The sequence below is a fragment of the Lepisosteus oculatus genome, chromosome 3 (genome assembly GCF_040954835.1).
Source record: "Lepisosteus oculatus isolate fLepOcu1 chromosome 3, fLepOcu1.hap2, whole genome shotgun sequence".
Taxonomy (NCBI): domain Eukaryota; kingdom Metazoa; phylum Chordata; class Actinopteri; order Semionotiformes; family Lepisosteidae; genus Lepisosteus; species Lepisosteus oculatus.
The window spans coordinates 63,981,067-63,995,442 of NC_090698.1; the positions used below are offsets into that span (position 1 = coordinate 63,981,067).

Sequence of the window (14,376 nt, forward strand, 5' to 3'; positions counted from 1 at the left end):
TTGGATCAAATTGTGATTAGAATTGTACACAGTATTCTAAATGAGAACTTACTAGTGTACTTTACAATTTTGACATAACCCTATCTACTGTATATATTCCAAAGTTCTCTGTGCCTGTGTCCTTTGTCTTGGTGGCAAGATGGTCTGGTGTTGTTAGGTTGCTGTCTCACAGTTATTTGGCCCTGGGTTTGACCCTGCTCTGCATTTTGGATTTTGCCCTGTTTTCACATGAGTTTTTGCAGTGTGTGCTGTCACCACCTAAAACTAATCGTGATTAGGTTGATTGATGTCTCTGTGCCTGTTTGTATGTAGGGCCAGCATGCACCATATATTCACATTTAGTTTTGGTGCATTGATTTACTGAAAAAAAAAATCTTTTAACGAGTGTCTTGATCAACATGTTTAAAAAGCCTTTTCTTAAAATGTTTACAGACCAGAACAATCTATAAAAACCCTGATGTTAAAATAAACATAAACAAAAAAAGAACTACATGCTATTTAAAAGGTAAAGCTAAACTCCATCTGTGTGTTGTTATTTGGGATTTGAAGCTCACAAAAAAGAAAAACTACATGCACAAGCCCTAAATTACTAATGGCACAGATCCCTGCCCAATAGGAATGGCTCCAGGGATGTGGGCGCATGAAACAGAATAGGCCTATCTTTTAACATCCAGGAGGCTTCTTGGCTTTTGTTTCAAAATAAAACATCAAAACTTAAACTTACTTCACAATAGTAATGATCGACTTACTGTAACAAAAACTACATCAAACTCAAACTAATAAGATACACCCTTATATATGGCAAACACACTAATTGAACGAATGTACATTACAATGAATTATACAATTTGTAATTACACTTAAGTGAACTATATTTCATTTCTTTGAGGCCCTATTTGGTGGCCTCTGGTGGCATGTCAGCCGCTACTGCAGTACTTTCATAGACCTGTCTGCCTCCCTGAGAAAACTCAGTTGTTGTGCATATAAATTGTCTACATCCATCAAGTGGTCTAATTTTAAAATACTACTGTATCTTTCAGGTGAAATCTCCTCGGGTTAACACAGTTCCCACAAAGACTGCCTTTGCTGTTACAAGGCAAATTCATAGACAAATATATACTGTATGCAAATACAAATATATATTGGGCGGAGCGTTGGCACTGTGGCTAAGGATCTGTGCCTGTGGCTGGTAGAGGAATCCTACTCCGTTGAGCCCCTGAGCAAGGCCCTTAACCCCAACTGCTCCAGGGGTGCTGTACAATGGCTGACACTGCGCTCTGACCCCAAGCTTCTCTCCCTGTCTGTGTCTCAGGGAGAGCAAGCTGGGGTATGCGAAAAGACAAATTCCTAATGCAAGAAATTGTATACAGCTAATAAAGTGATCTTATCTTATATATAGGCTCAGCAATAGCAAAACAGAGCAAACATTCAGGGTATTGAGTAGCAGGTAGTCTGGGTTTTGTAGACAGGCCATGCAGTGAGCCCTAGTTGATAAAGAGATTTTTAGCAATTTCCCGGATTATGTAGACATCTATTACAAAGATGTTGCTGGTGAAGCCTACGAGGGGCAGTATTGTTTCTTGATTTGGTCTGTGTCAATGAGCAATGGCAACATCATTTTGCAGACCTGTCAGAATGAATGCTTCATCCTCTGTAAAATGCGTAAAAAAAGGAACGTGTTGTACCTGCTTAATGATCTGGGCCGTGTGATCTTGAGGTCCTTTGGATGTTTTGCTACAGCCTGTCAAGTCAGGTGTTCAATAAATCTATCATTTAAAAGATAAAAAAATAATTACCAATAGCATACCCAGCTCTTCTGATTATCTGATTCTGATTAAGCTCCTGCACACATTGAGTGATTTTTTTCAAATAGAAGTTGCGCCTTTATTCCAGCAGGTGGGGACATCAGAACATTTAACATAACTCTTACCTGTCTGAACTGCAGTGTTTCGTTTATTTTCAAGGCAGTCTGAAGGAACTTTTTTAAGTTCAATCTAGTAAAGTACCATAACTTTCACATTGGTTTAATATCCTTTTGGTATTCAAAATGTAGAAATCCTTTGCAAACATCGTCAGTGTATCCAATGTCATAAATAATTGTTAGAAATGTATGTAACATTGTAATATACACTATTCTCTGTGAATTTCTGCTCCTTTTGTCAAATGTTTTAGCATATTACCATACATTGACTTGTTGCTCTTCTTGTTCTGTATTGTTTGTTGAGCAAAATGCCAGTTTGGCATTTCTAATTTTAACTCGGTTGAGCAAACAGGAAATTGGACATTCACATCACATGCCTTTAGGAGGTATTGTAGAACCTGCAAGCCATTGGCCAGACGGCACTGTACTGCTCAGATTTGGATTTCAGGTGCATGCATTCTCCAGATTGCCTTCCTTTGTTTGTGTTCACTACAGACTACCTAGTACATGCCAAGGAAACGTATGTAAGCACCCTTGGGACCTGCTTGGATGAAATCTGGTCGAGGCTGCGTGTGGTGCAGTACATCAGCCAGAAGAAAGAGGAAGCTAACCCCAAAATAGCAGAACTCCAGCAGCAGACGCTGGCATGGATACAGAGAAACAGCTCTCCGAACCAAAGCCCCAAAGTAGGATTCCATTACTCTTATCCCACGTCTAGTGAGCGAAAGCCTTTTAACAAACAAGCAGCAGAATGAAAGGGTGTTTCGACTGCTGCCTGTGGAACACAACAGGGTAATAGTAAACTGATGAATGTTTACTGTCACATGTTCCTGACATGCCACATTCTGTCACAAAATCAGTCTTAAACAGGTCCACGTTACTTCTGAAAATAACCTGGCACATTTCCTGCTTGGGGAGTGTACAGTAAAATTAAAATTGAAAGCTGTTGGAGTAGGTCAGCAGATGGTTTCATCTAGGCATTCCCAGTTCTGCATTTTGAAGAGGTCATGTTAGGTGTTTAGCGATGAAGACAGTAAGTCTAATTATGTCAGTCCTCTGTTCTTTGCATGATATGTGTTATATTGTCAGGGTAAAGGTCAGAATTCTCTCCTACTGTATGAGCTCTTACATTCAATAGCACATTGTTTGCAGGGGACACACATCGCATTCACACCTTGAAGGTAATGTTTCAACACTTTGGAGGATCCTGAAGCTGCTGTGTTATGTCCCTTATGAAATCTTGTCTTGGTAAATTCATAGGATTATCATAGGATGTGTGCACCTTTACCATGGTTTTACGGTGTTTATTATGTTTTCAACGTCTGAATCCTATGGTAAAATGATCATGGCAGACATTCATAAAAGGCTGTTTATAGAGAATGTTACTTACAGGATGTCACTTTTGCCAGATAGCCATCACTTTATGTAACCTTTTCTATCACTCAGATTTTGAAAAAAGTACACATTAGTACAAAAAATACACTCATTTTGAACAATAAAGAAAAGAAAAGTTGACATTGTCTAAAAAGCATATACAGTAGGGCCCCATAATGATTTTGTTATACTTTTGCTAAATACAATGTCTTATATTGCTGAAAGTCTGCATGTACTATTAAATTAGGAGCCTGGAAAGGCATTAGTAAGAGTGGTTTAATTTGCTTCCTCCCCACAGGTTCTTGTCATTATAAGGATGGATTCAGATTGTGTGAGGGCTCTACTTATTAAAAATCTCAATAAAGTGAAAGGTAAATAAAACAGCTCATAGCCTTAATATTTCAACCAAGTAAATGCTTGCATATTTTTCTAATGTTACCTTTAGTTTTAATAGGACTTTTATGAGACACATTTCACTTATAGTGTATATTGCAAATGTGCCTAGAAGAGAAAAGATACACTTGTTTTTACAGAATTTGAAAAAAAAAACATTTGCTATGGGTGGGTACTTGCTGGAACTCTATTTTTGTGCTTTTCTGTGGGCATATGCACAGTGTAACCACAACTAGCTGATTCATCCCTGAAACAATTTTGTGGTCTGTCCTATGATTAAGCATCCTGAATATTTTCATCGTTGTTTTTCTGGAACTCAGGTCTCTCCGCTGCAGCTGTGTTTCCTGAAGAAAAAAGCAGGCTGAACTGCAGAGTTGTGCTGAACTGGTCAGTTTTTTCATGGGCCTGAGGGTTTCAGTAGTGTTCTTACTGCATACTATGGTTTTCTAGTTAATTTATAAAAAAATCCAATATTAAGGGATTCATCTAATGTACTACCTTCTCTGGTTTCTTTAAATAACATCTAAAGTGTCAGATTTCATGCGCATGTCTTGCCATCAAGCTGAGTCTGATTTCTTTAATGTTACGTCAGGTGGACCTGCTTTGGTCTGACAAAGTCCTTGGTAGACATTATTCTTCAATCATATGAGTGCAGCCTTCACCACACTGGGGAATTTCCAGAACCTTAATCCTGTGGTGCCAATTCAGTGACAGTCTTTGCCTCAAGAGGCTACTGGTATATATTGTGTTAGTGTACATGCAATATATCCAAAGAATCAGCATCACTTTAATTTCCATAAGTAAGCAGAGCTGCAGCTCATGAAGTCAGAATGTACTGTCTAAAACATTTGTGAGATTTTTTTTAACATTCTGGCTGTTTGGATGTCAGTCTCCAGCAAAGTTCATGTGTGGTAGCCTGCAGTCAGCACATCCACGCTGATTTCCCCTGGCAGCAGTTCTCCCTGGTGGTGGAGTATGACTACATGGACCACTCAGGCTGGACTGCACTCTGCAGAGAGAAGAACATCAGTCACATGGCTTTGAAAATTCAAATTCCCAGCACCGTCTCTACAAATGCAGGTACAACCAGGCAGGAAAAATGGCTGATCCTGTCACAGACTGGTTTTCAGTGGCTTTGACACGAACATTTCCTGAATACACAGATCTAATAATGTCCACACAAGTCATCTGCATTTTGATTTCAATCTCTGTAAAAATGTATGATTGTTTTTTATTGGTGATATGCTTTTGAACTTAGATTAAAATTTTTTAAAAAAACTCCACCTTTCTATAAACCTCCACATTCACAGCAAAATTACTAGAAAATGTATAATGGTATAATCCCATACCATAACTGTATCTACAAAATCGATTTAATCCAACCAGGCTTAAAATAACAAATGTGTCAATTTAAACATATTTGTTTACTCTGAGAAAGAGAGAGAGACGTGAGTCGTTGTCTTTGTAAGTTTGTTTTTCATGTTTGGAAGTTTGCTTTCAAAGAGAGCTTTGTAAGAAAAAAAATGAAAAAGGATGTGCTGTAGCTAGTGTCCCTGAGGCACGTAGCCAGGTAGTCTGAGCTGTAATCTTCTAACAAGATGTCCTCGTGATGCCATAAATGGTCCAACAAGCCCTGGCCTAGAAAGACTAGGAAGACAGCTGGGAATGCAGATGTAGAAAGTGTCCTTCTCACTTGCTCATCTCAGTGACAATGAGCTGTCACATAAGTACAGTGTCATTTATTTCTCTGTGTGCGGCACCCCATGAAAAGTGTCCCAAAATGGCTCGTCCTCCCTGCTGCTGGATCTCGGGGTTCCTGTTGTGTTGCTGACCACCGAGGGGCTTTCAGACTCCCCAGAGCTGCTGCAAACCCTGGAGTCCAGGTCAGTCAGATTGCTCACCTGTCCCGGTTTCTGTGATGTACTGTAGATCTGCCAGGTCACTGCACCGCAGGTCAGTGTCCACCTGCTTGTCACATTGTGTCTGGAGGGCTTCACTTCTAAATCAGGTGGTTACACTCTGTGCGTGATTGTTACCAAGGATGATCTTTTAACATTTATGATTCACGAGTGATTTTTAAATCCCTTTGGTTGGTTTACAAAAGGAAGTCCTCGAATGCAACAGAGAGAGTGGCATGTTAGTCTGCTAATTTAATGAGTTAAAATTTCCTTCCTTGTATTTCCATTTTAAACCATATTTGCTGTACCTCCAGATACAATATCACTGTTGTGGAGAGAAGCTTTGTGCAGTCACTGCAGATGTTTGGAGGGCCTCATCAATACACAGTGATTACAGTTGATGAACGCACCGCACTTGTCATTCAGGTGACTGAAGCATTTGTTAATTTAATTCACAATCATATGATATTGCACTGTTAGTGCAAATTATACTCGAAAAACCAATGAACGGTGAAGGAAATAAATCATTTCTATTGATCAATTCCCTTTGCCTGCTGGAGGAGGGGTTATTTAAGTCCCTCTAAACTAGCAAAAGAATATGACTGCAATAGAGCTGCCTAAAATACTGTGGTTTTGTTGTTTTTTTTTAATTTACTATTTTGAAGGGAACAGATGCAGTTTACTAATCGTGCATGAAGAATCCTATAGATTTGGATTATACTGCTTTTTATATATGATTCTATGATGCAAAGGAATAAGTAATAGTTTTATTCCATACTGAAAAGAGAAGAAAGAAAACAACATTGGGGCTGTGGAGCCTTCTTCGGGTGCGAGGAACAAGTGTTCCTAACTGTTAAAAGGTAAAGGATTGAAGATGACTTATAAGAATGACTGGACCGAAGCTTTATTGGACGAGGCTTTAGGGTTTTAGGCCCTTGTTTCAGGGAGTGCTAAATTAGGAAAAGCTGAGTTCTTTCCCTTGTGTATGATTTTGTCAGTAAAGAAGGGAACTGGTGCCTAGCTGATGAAGATGCACAGATGGGATTGAAAGTCCTGTGTCTGCTGTCGATGTGTGTGGGCATTCTGTTGTTAGGACATTGGGGAGCTGAAGATGGACAAAGCCTCTGACCACATTGTCTTGAGACTGATGGCCCTGTCTCTGCAGTACAGCTGCTGCTGGCTTCTTTTCTACTCTTCACATGGCCTGGACTCAGAGTGAGTACTGTGCCCATGCATGTGCTACCGGAGGAAGGCTATCTGCCTTTGGGTTTTATTTTCACTCATTTCTACCTGGATAGCCTGTGACTCTAGAGTATGATTTCAATTTAGTCTGAGTAAAGTGCAGTATTTTTAAAATTCACATGGATTCTCAGCTTGTAATTGTAAAATTCACTTTTTGCCTTGCAAGGATCTGATCTAAAAAACGAATGTAGTTTAGTTTTTAGTATATTTAGGTGTACAGCATTAACATTCTAGTTGTATAGTATTTATGGTTGTTTGGTGTTTGGCGATGTTACCACCTTGTAGCCTGGTCTCGACCCTGCTCTCGATCTAAGCAAGGCTGGGCCTTGTCACTATTAGGAAGGTACCAATAAGGAAAGTTAGGTTGCTCCTGGAAGTGGCACAGGTGGACCAGTAGGTGGCACTCTTCCCCCTGGACAGGAAATTGTAAATCAAGTCCCCTGTCACCGCACTGTGCTATCAGAGCTCCCATCCTTAGAATGAGACCTTAAACCACTGTCCTTACAACTTGACCATTAAAGATCCCATTGCACTGTTTGTAAGAGCCTCACTGTGAGCTTCTACAATTAGGCCTTCCCAAAGTTCACTCTTAATTCACTTTCTCACTTGATCGGTAGAGTAGCAGTGCTGCCATATATCACCCAAGAGGATGAGCACTTCAGAGGCAGATTAAGTGGGTCCACTTGTATGTGTTAATTGCTTTGTGATCCTTTGGGATGAAAAATGCTATTTAAATGTATAATTATTATTATGGAAAATATTTTTTTCATAATAGTTAACGCTTTATATCGGAAACTCAGTAGTATTTATGTATGAGTCTAGAGTATTGTGAGAATGTGTCATCACTGTTTAACATTTTCAGAGCAGACAGACAGTATTGTTCTATTTTTAAGCTTTTAACCCTAAACACATTCTGAATAGCTTTAACAGTCTGCAACGTCTCATCTGTACAGCGTCAACAAACAATGTTTTGAAAGTATAATAAAGGCTGTTTCCTTTCATTGGAAGATCACTGGACTTACCCAGTTAGTGAAGTCCTTTGCATATCTGCAGTTGAGGGCAGTGAGGTGTGTTCAGTAATGCACTTGGGAAGAGGAATGCAATAGTGCCCACCTGTGTTCTCTCCAGGTACAGTTTCACCACAGAGGTCTTCAACAACCTGGTGCTGATCTATGCCGCTGTCGTACTGTTTGGGCTGAAGACAGAGGATTTGGAGATCAAGGTTAGACTTTCATCTCCTATCTTGCACATGTTTCTAAACAATACTGCGGGTCAGTGGACATTTTCATGGCAGCTGAAATATGTGTTGTGATTGCTTTGGACAGAAAATTCCATTGGAACTGATGTTTTGGAAAGAGCATTTCTGGATATGGTGTGCACTTTGCTTCATCAAACTGAATGTTTTTTTTATGAGAATGTAAACGCTCATAAGAAAGTAATTGCATATTATGTGTTTGTACATACCAGGATTTCGTTCATGCTGTATGTAATTTGGGGTTTGGAATTCAGCAGGATTTCCGTGTCTCTTTAAGTTATAAATGGTCCTTCGCCTGGAAGAAGGATAAAATTGAACCTGTTATTGTTTGGTTGCATCACATTATTCCTTCTCCGGAACCTTAAGCTGGTAATGCTTTAAAATAACAAAAAACACCTGCTGGATTCAAGGCCCAGAGGACCAAAGTTGGAACCCTTTGCTTAATTCCACAGTTAAAGGCCAGTTTATAATTGTACACACTTCCAGAACTTGTGGCATCTTTGCTGATGCTTGTATTGTGAGGGGAATGATTTTGATTCTTACTGGATTTTGAATAGAAGATTCTGGTCTTTATCTTCCTGCAGTCCAGACTGATGTATTGTTCTATGTAAAGCACCTCAGTGAAATATCCATGGCTAAGATAATAGATCTCTTCCTAAGACCAAAAAAATATTAAAAGTGGGAGTGACTGTTGGCAGGAAAAGCACATTTCTAAGATGCAGTCGGAAAATGTAGCTTCGTGCCAACAGATCTGTGGGTTCAAAAATGAAAGTGCTTTTCAAACCACAGGTGTTGGCAGTCTTTTTTTCACTTGCATTCTGTGACGTTGAAAGTAAGAATTGGACACACATCAAAGAAACATCTCAGTGTGACAGCACTGTTGAACTGAAGTGGTGCTATTGAATGCTGAATTTACTGTTATTTCATTCTTTTTCAATGATTTATATATCATAAATACGCAGACAGCAATCAACAGAGCATGACAACAATTCCGCGTAAGAACAGTACCATTGCAAAAGATGTCTGATTGGGAAACTAAAGGAAAAGGGATGAAAACAACAACAAAGAACAGACTTAAGTTGAACAGCTTAAACATCTACAGTTCCCTGTAAACTAATACTCTCTTCCCCTCATAATTCTTATTATTCTCTATTAGCTTTAACTATCTGTTGCACTTTTATTTACATATTTGTTGAACTAATCCAGTGCATTTTTGAAGGCAGGAAAGTCTTCAGGCTTCCAAATTAAGCATCTGGTAAGTTTCTGCAGTCTGGCCAAACAAATTTCCAGCCAAAATTTCTGAATTTGCAGAGATGCACAGAAACTGTGAGTCACTCACATTATCTTCTGGAATGCTGACGTTTTGAATGCTGATTTTTAGTCAGACATTCTGTCCTCTTTAACTTATGGCATAATCAAGCAGGTCTGAAGTAGCAGAGAGTGGCTAATTATTTAAAAAATGCTTTTATCTGCTTTTGAAATGTTTTCTGTTAATATGAAGCATTATTCCATACATTGTGGTAAGCTTCTAATTTTAGTTCAGATGTTCGGTCAAATTACCACAACACAGCAAATATTAAGAGATAACTTATTTATTACTTCAATTTGGCGTTAACTCGCCCAGCTGAGGAAATGACAACCCTGGTCTTAAGCTTAAGAACGTCAAAACTTTTCTCACTTGTGAGGAATGAGCCAGGGAGGCTGTTCAGAGTGTGAAGATAGGGTGAAGGGAATGGAGCTAAAAAAGATGCACGAAAAAGGCACTCAGCAGGCTGGTGTTTAAATGTAAGAAAAGAGAAGTGCAAGATTACCTTTTGACTTCCTCCCGAATGTCTGTATCCTTTCAGTGGCTTCATGTGAAATCACAACAGCAGCAGGTGTTTTACTGGAGATTTGTGTCCTTTCAGGTACTGATTGCACCTGGAGTTGAAAAGACAGCTATGCTGATTTGCCAGATAGCCAGTCACACCCTGATGTCATCCGAGATAGACCCGCTGAAATGGCTAGACAGGTCTTGGCTTTCTGTTGTGCCCACGGAGGTGAATGACAATATTTTGCTGGAAATGCTCATATTTCTAACTATCTGAGTCCCCTCATTCATTTAAACTTAGATAATGATAGGCAAATCCATCTCCAATCAGTTGAACACCCATTTATGGAATATAACCAATACTTGGAATGTAACAGCATATTTTAAAGAAAATATGTCAAATGCCACAGTATTCCTGAACAGGACATAGATGAACTAAAGCTGATATTGGGCGCTGATTCAAATTCACTACACCAGTAAAGTTTTTTTTAGTTCATTGGAAGGGTATAATAACAACTGAGGAGGCACAAAAGAGCAATAATATGGTTCAAAATGTAAATAACACTATAGGGAATAAATTGCCATTAACAACAGCAGCACCAGAAGGCTCTGAACTGACTAGTGTTCATCAAAGAGTGAACCCAAGTCAACGTGAACACAGATGGTGGTCACATTGATTCAGTGCAGCATCCTGGAAGCGCTTGTATGTATACAGGATTTCACTGGACCGTAGGACACATTTTTGCTACAGTATTTGAAGTGGACAAATTACTGTATGTAAAGTTTACAAAGTGACTTTCCTGATACACTGTGTATACATTGCTCTACCAGAATATTCAAGAATGATATATTCCATAAGAGTTGCCTACCTTGCCCAAAATACTGGGAATGGTCCGACATGTGGTATGGTATGTTCTCTGATTCCTGGGAGCAGGTATTTTCCTCTGCATGCTGCACTGCGGAAAAGAAGGTTGATGCACAGTCAGGGACCTCTCTGTGCTTACTTGCAGGCTGAGAGTAGCTTACTGGCGTTTCCCTGCATCAACCCACTGGTGGCGCAACTCATGCTGAGAAAGGCCCCATCCTTAGACTGGCTCCTGGGGGCCTCTTTCACTGAGCTGCAGGAGCTGCTCCCAGAAGTGCCCCACAAGGTCATCAAGGTACAGTAATTTCATATGGTCACAGCTCCACAAAAGGATAGCTGCTTAATCTGTTCCATTACCATTTACCCACCTTACTGCTGCGTTCATGCTTGTATCCACGTTTATTGACAGTCACATTAATGACTTTTTGGGGGGCAGAACTGATTTTGTAACTAGATATTTTCTAATCAATCTGTTTATTGTTGATGCTACAATCAGTATAGCCACTGTGTTTAGCTTTTTGAATATTTTGTCCATCAGGCGTGTGGAAAGTCGAGCCCTTGTTAATTTTGACTTCCTATGATTATTTTTATGAAAAGGAACATACTAGATTCCATTACTATAGTAGGTGTTTGTGAAGTGGGGCCACATTCTGGCTGAGCTTCCTGCTGTTCAAGAAGAGAATATTAATGCAGTGGCTCCTGTTGATAAGGGTAACCTGGAATTTAAACTTTTTCCCATGTCTCACATAGTAGCAGTGAATAATAATATGAATAAAATATGAAATATAATACAGTCGCTATTATCCGACCTAAACGGGACTGATAGTATGTCCGATAATTGAAAATGTTGGATAATACAGAAACTGAGTAGGCAAATCATAGATTAACAGAAGCGCAGTATAAGTATGAAATCTGGTTTATTAATCTACTGCAATACTAAAACAACAGCCAGCGTCTTAGTAACATGCCATCAGTAGTAGTTGCCTCCTCTTGTTGTTCAACGTAAGGGAGTGCCGCTTCGAAAAGACAATAGGAAAAATAATAATGATGAGCGCGCAATCAGCAAGGGAGTTACATCAACGGCAGTACGCAACACATGGCGAGACAGAGCAGCATTGGATTGGGCAAGCTATTATGCACGCGCACGAAGAGTGTACAGTATGTACTGTACACCATGGTGATTGGCTGTGTCGGATAAAACAGAATGCTGGATAATCGAAGGTCGGATAATTGAGACTCTACTGTAATATGATAAATGACAAAGGAGATACCTCTTAAATTAGCATTCTTTTTCCCCCCATCTACACATATAGCTCTTCAGCGACACCACTGCTCTGTACAAGATGAACGTTTCTCATTCTCCTCTGGAATCCTGTGGGAAGGCCACTTCAAGGGAGTATTCACCCTGTTCAGGACCTAGGCCAGTCAGCAGAGAGGACACACAAGGCTGGATAGAGGTTTTAGAAAAAAATCAGGGCATGAATTCTGAGCACCATCCATTAAGTGGATCAGTCAGTGTAGAGAACATGGCAGTGTACCGCAAAGATCACGAGCCTTTTCCTATTCCTGAAGAAACAGAAGGCACTGTACAGCTGGGTCATTTCAGAGACTTGTCTCATCCACCGCTGCATGTCCACAGTGCAGAAGGTCACTGGCAACTGGGACGCATTAAGGACAGTGATCTGACATCTATGGGAGAGTATTGTGGCGTACACTTCAATTCCAAGCCTGCCGGACATCATCATTCAAACTGGACATCAGGAAGACCAATACAGGCAGAGGCGTTTTCACCAGCCTATGACAAAGATCTGAGCTTCAATATGGGCCCTTCTATAGACTGTCAGTTTGAGAGAGAGGCTGTTGACTACTACTGTCACCAAAAATCCAATTCCCCTGGTGAAGTGTCTCAGTTTGGTGTGGGTTTCAACGAGGACCCTTGCCTGTTTACCTCAAGCGTCTCGGCAGGAATGCTGCAAGGGAGCAGCATCAGTCCCTTTGGCCACACCCCAAGAGTAATGGCGGACTCCGTGTTCAGTTTCATTAAGACAGGATATGAAACCGACGTAAGCGACAACTCAGACCTTCTGGGGCCACTCAGGAGTACATCCGACAAGAAGAGACGAGCAGGCAGAGCAGACGAGAAAGAGGCATTTTCAGGTACAGTAGGCCTGACCCTGTAAGTGTTAAATGTTGCGCCAAGAGCCAGGTGTTTTTAGTTGAATCTTCCCGGTAACAGCCCCTACTCCTGCTTGAGAGAATGAAATGCAATGTGCAGCTCGCCCACCTGCAGAGCCCTTCGTCATCTGACACCTTGCCAGCTGCGCATCGCCTGACAGGGGGTAAATTGTTGGACAGGCATCACTGCAAGTCTACAGGCACCTGGCCCATTGCAGGAGACAGTGATTGCCAAAAGGCTAAGAGCTCTGACCGACTTGTCGGGAGACCACCCCTGGAGTGAAATGTGTACTATTGCTGGGGAAATCCAGTTGAAGTCAACTAGTAACCCAGACCCACACTTGAAAAGCTGTAAGACGGGTTAACTACTATGAAAAGATGCTATATTTCTGGTTTGTTATATTAATCATTTGGATATAAAAGTGTAAAACTCCCTTCAACATAAAATATTTGGTCTACTTTAATAGTCAGATGCTGGAAATCTAGATCTCTTATACAACACCGTCTAGAATCATCCAGGATTGGAGGCTGTGTCAATGAAATAATTGAGATATTTAACAGCAGGCACTTCAAATGGACTTTTTTATGTAGCAGCTTTCATATATTTTCTCATCTTGTCTGTTCCAGAAGGATACACACTTTTACCACAGCTGAAGAGGAGGAAACTCACCTATGAAAAAGTTCCAGGAAGAATCGATGGTCAGACAAGATTAGCATTTTTTTAGAAATATTTAAGGCTTTTTTTCTAGTTTTAATTTGTTATTGTTCTTCCATTTAACCCCTCCTTTACCCAGAACACACTGCCACTTCCAGTTATTGAATTGTTTTATGTGTGAGCCCAGTTATGTTCATGGTATCTGTGTTAATGCATAGACTTCATTGTTAGAAGACACAGATGCAGTTTTTTAGGAATGGTGCTGAAATATGCTGGCTTGGTTCTTGAATGCAGAGCTGGAATTGATTTCTCTCTTTGTCAACACAATTCTCCACAGTCCTTTTAAATGAAGCACTTAGAATTAGTCAGAACTTCCTCTTAGGAGAGGAACTTAGGGGAATTTCCTGATGGCTCTCAGTGTTTTTGTTGCCTGTTGTTTTCTCTTGTTCAGGAAACTTCCCAGTCATGTTTCCAAGGTTTATTTTAAGAGACATAAGTAAACTGGTAACAATCAAACCAAACCCTTTGTTTAACTGCAACTGAATAAATATGTATTACTTAAAACACCAAGCCTACGTTTTTTAAAACAGATTTTTGCCCTGCCCTTTCTTCTACATTGTCTCTATGGTAGAACTGTTATTACCCATCACTGACCAATACCAGAGCCAGTTAAAGTGTGGGGATGAAACAAGGGAACATTCTCCCAGATGCTTTTCATTCTTTTTAAGATCCAGAACACATGCATCTTCTTGTATCTGTGTAACTTCACATTCTTCCAGTTATACTGC

General features: G+C 40.1%; 1 protein-coding gene and 1 long non-coding RNA gene across 6 annotated transcripts in view; one reads left to right on the forward strand and one right to left on the reverse strand.

Moving 5' to 3' along the window:
• Window positions 1-14,305, forward strand: part of shoc1 (shortage in chiasmata 1) — a 46,282-nt gene extending 31,977 nt beyond the window's left edge. For 2 of the 3 annotated variants that reach the window (XM_015362589.2, XM_069187354.1), the window contains exons 18-29: window positions 2,417-2,607; window positions 3,594-3,666; window positions 4,009-4,075; window positions 4,578-4,768; window positions 5,460-5,571; window positions 5,901-6,012; window positions 6,680-6,801; window positions 7,957-8,050; window positions 9,991-10,122; window positions 10,904-11,053; window positions 12,072-12,915; window positions 13,561-14,305. In XM_015362589.2, coding sequence (XP_015218075.2) covers window positions 2,417-2,607; window positions 3,594-3,666; window positions 4,009-4,075; window positions 4,578-4,768; window positions 5,460-5,571; window positions 5,901-6,012; window positions 6,680-6,801; window positions 7,957-8,050; window positions 9,991-10,122; window positions 10,904-11,053; window positions 12,072-12,915; window positions 13,561-13,658 — 2,186 coding nt within the window. In that variant the 3' untranslated portion in view covers window positions 13,659-14,305. The remainder of the gene's footprint in view (window positions 1-2,416; window positions 2,608-3,593; window positions 3,667-4,008; window positions 4,076-4,577; window positions 4,769-5,459; window positions 5,572-5,900; window positions 6,013-6,679; window positions 6,802-7,956; window positions 8,051-9,990; window positions 10,123-10,903; window positions 11,054-12,071; window positions 12,916-13,560) is intronic. The other variant, XM_069187355.1, reaches the window with a different exon arrangement.
• Window positions 4,613-10,910, reverse strand: LOC107079338 (uncharacterized). Of its 3 annotated transcripts, none has more exons than XR_001480296.2 (5): window positions 10,763-10,910; window positions 9,895-10,003; window positions 8,293-8,378; window positions 7,942-8,023; window positions 4,613-4,697 (listed from the first exon to the last, which is right to left on the reverse strand). It is a non-coding gene; the product is annotated as an uncharacterized lncRNA (long non-coding RNA). The 3 variants fall into 3 exon arrangements; XR_001480295.2 differs by lacking the exon at window positions 8,293-8,378 and adding an exon at window positions 8,627-8,738; XR_011189101.1 differs by lacking the exon at window positions 8,293-8,378.
• Window positions 14,306-14,376: the final 71 nt, after the last annotated feature.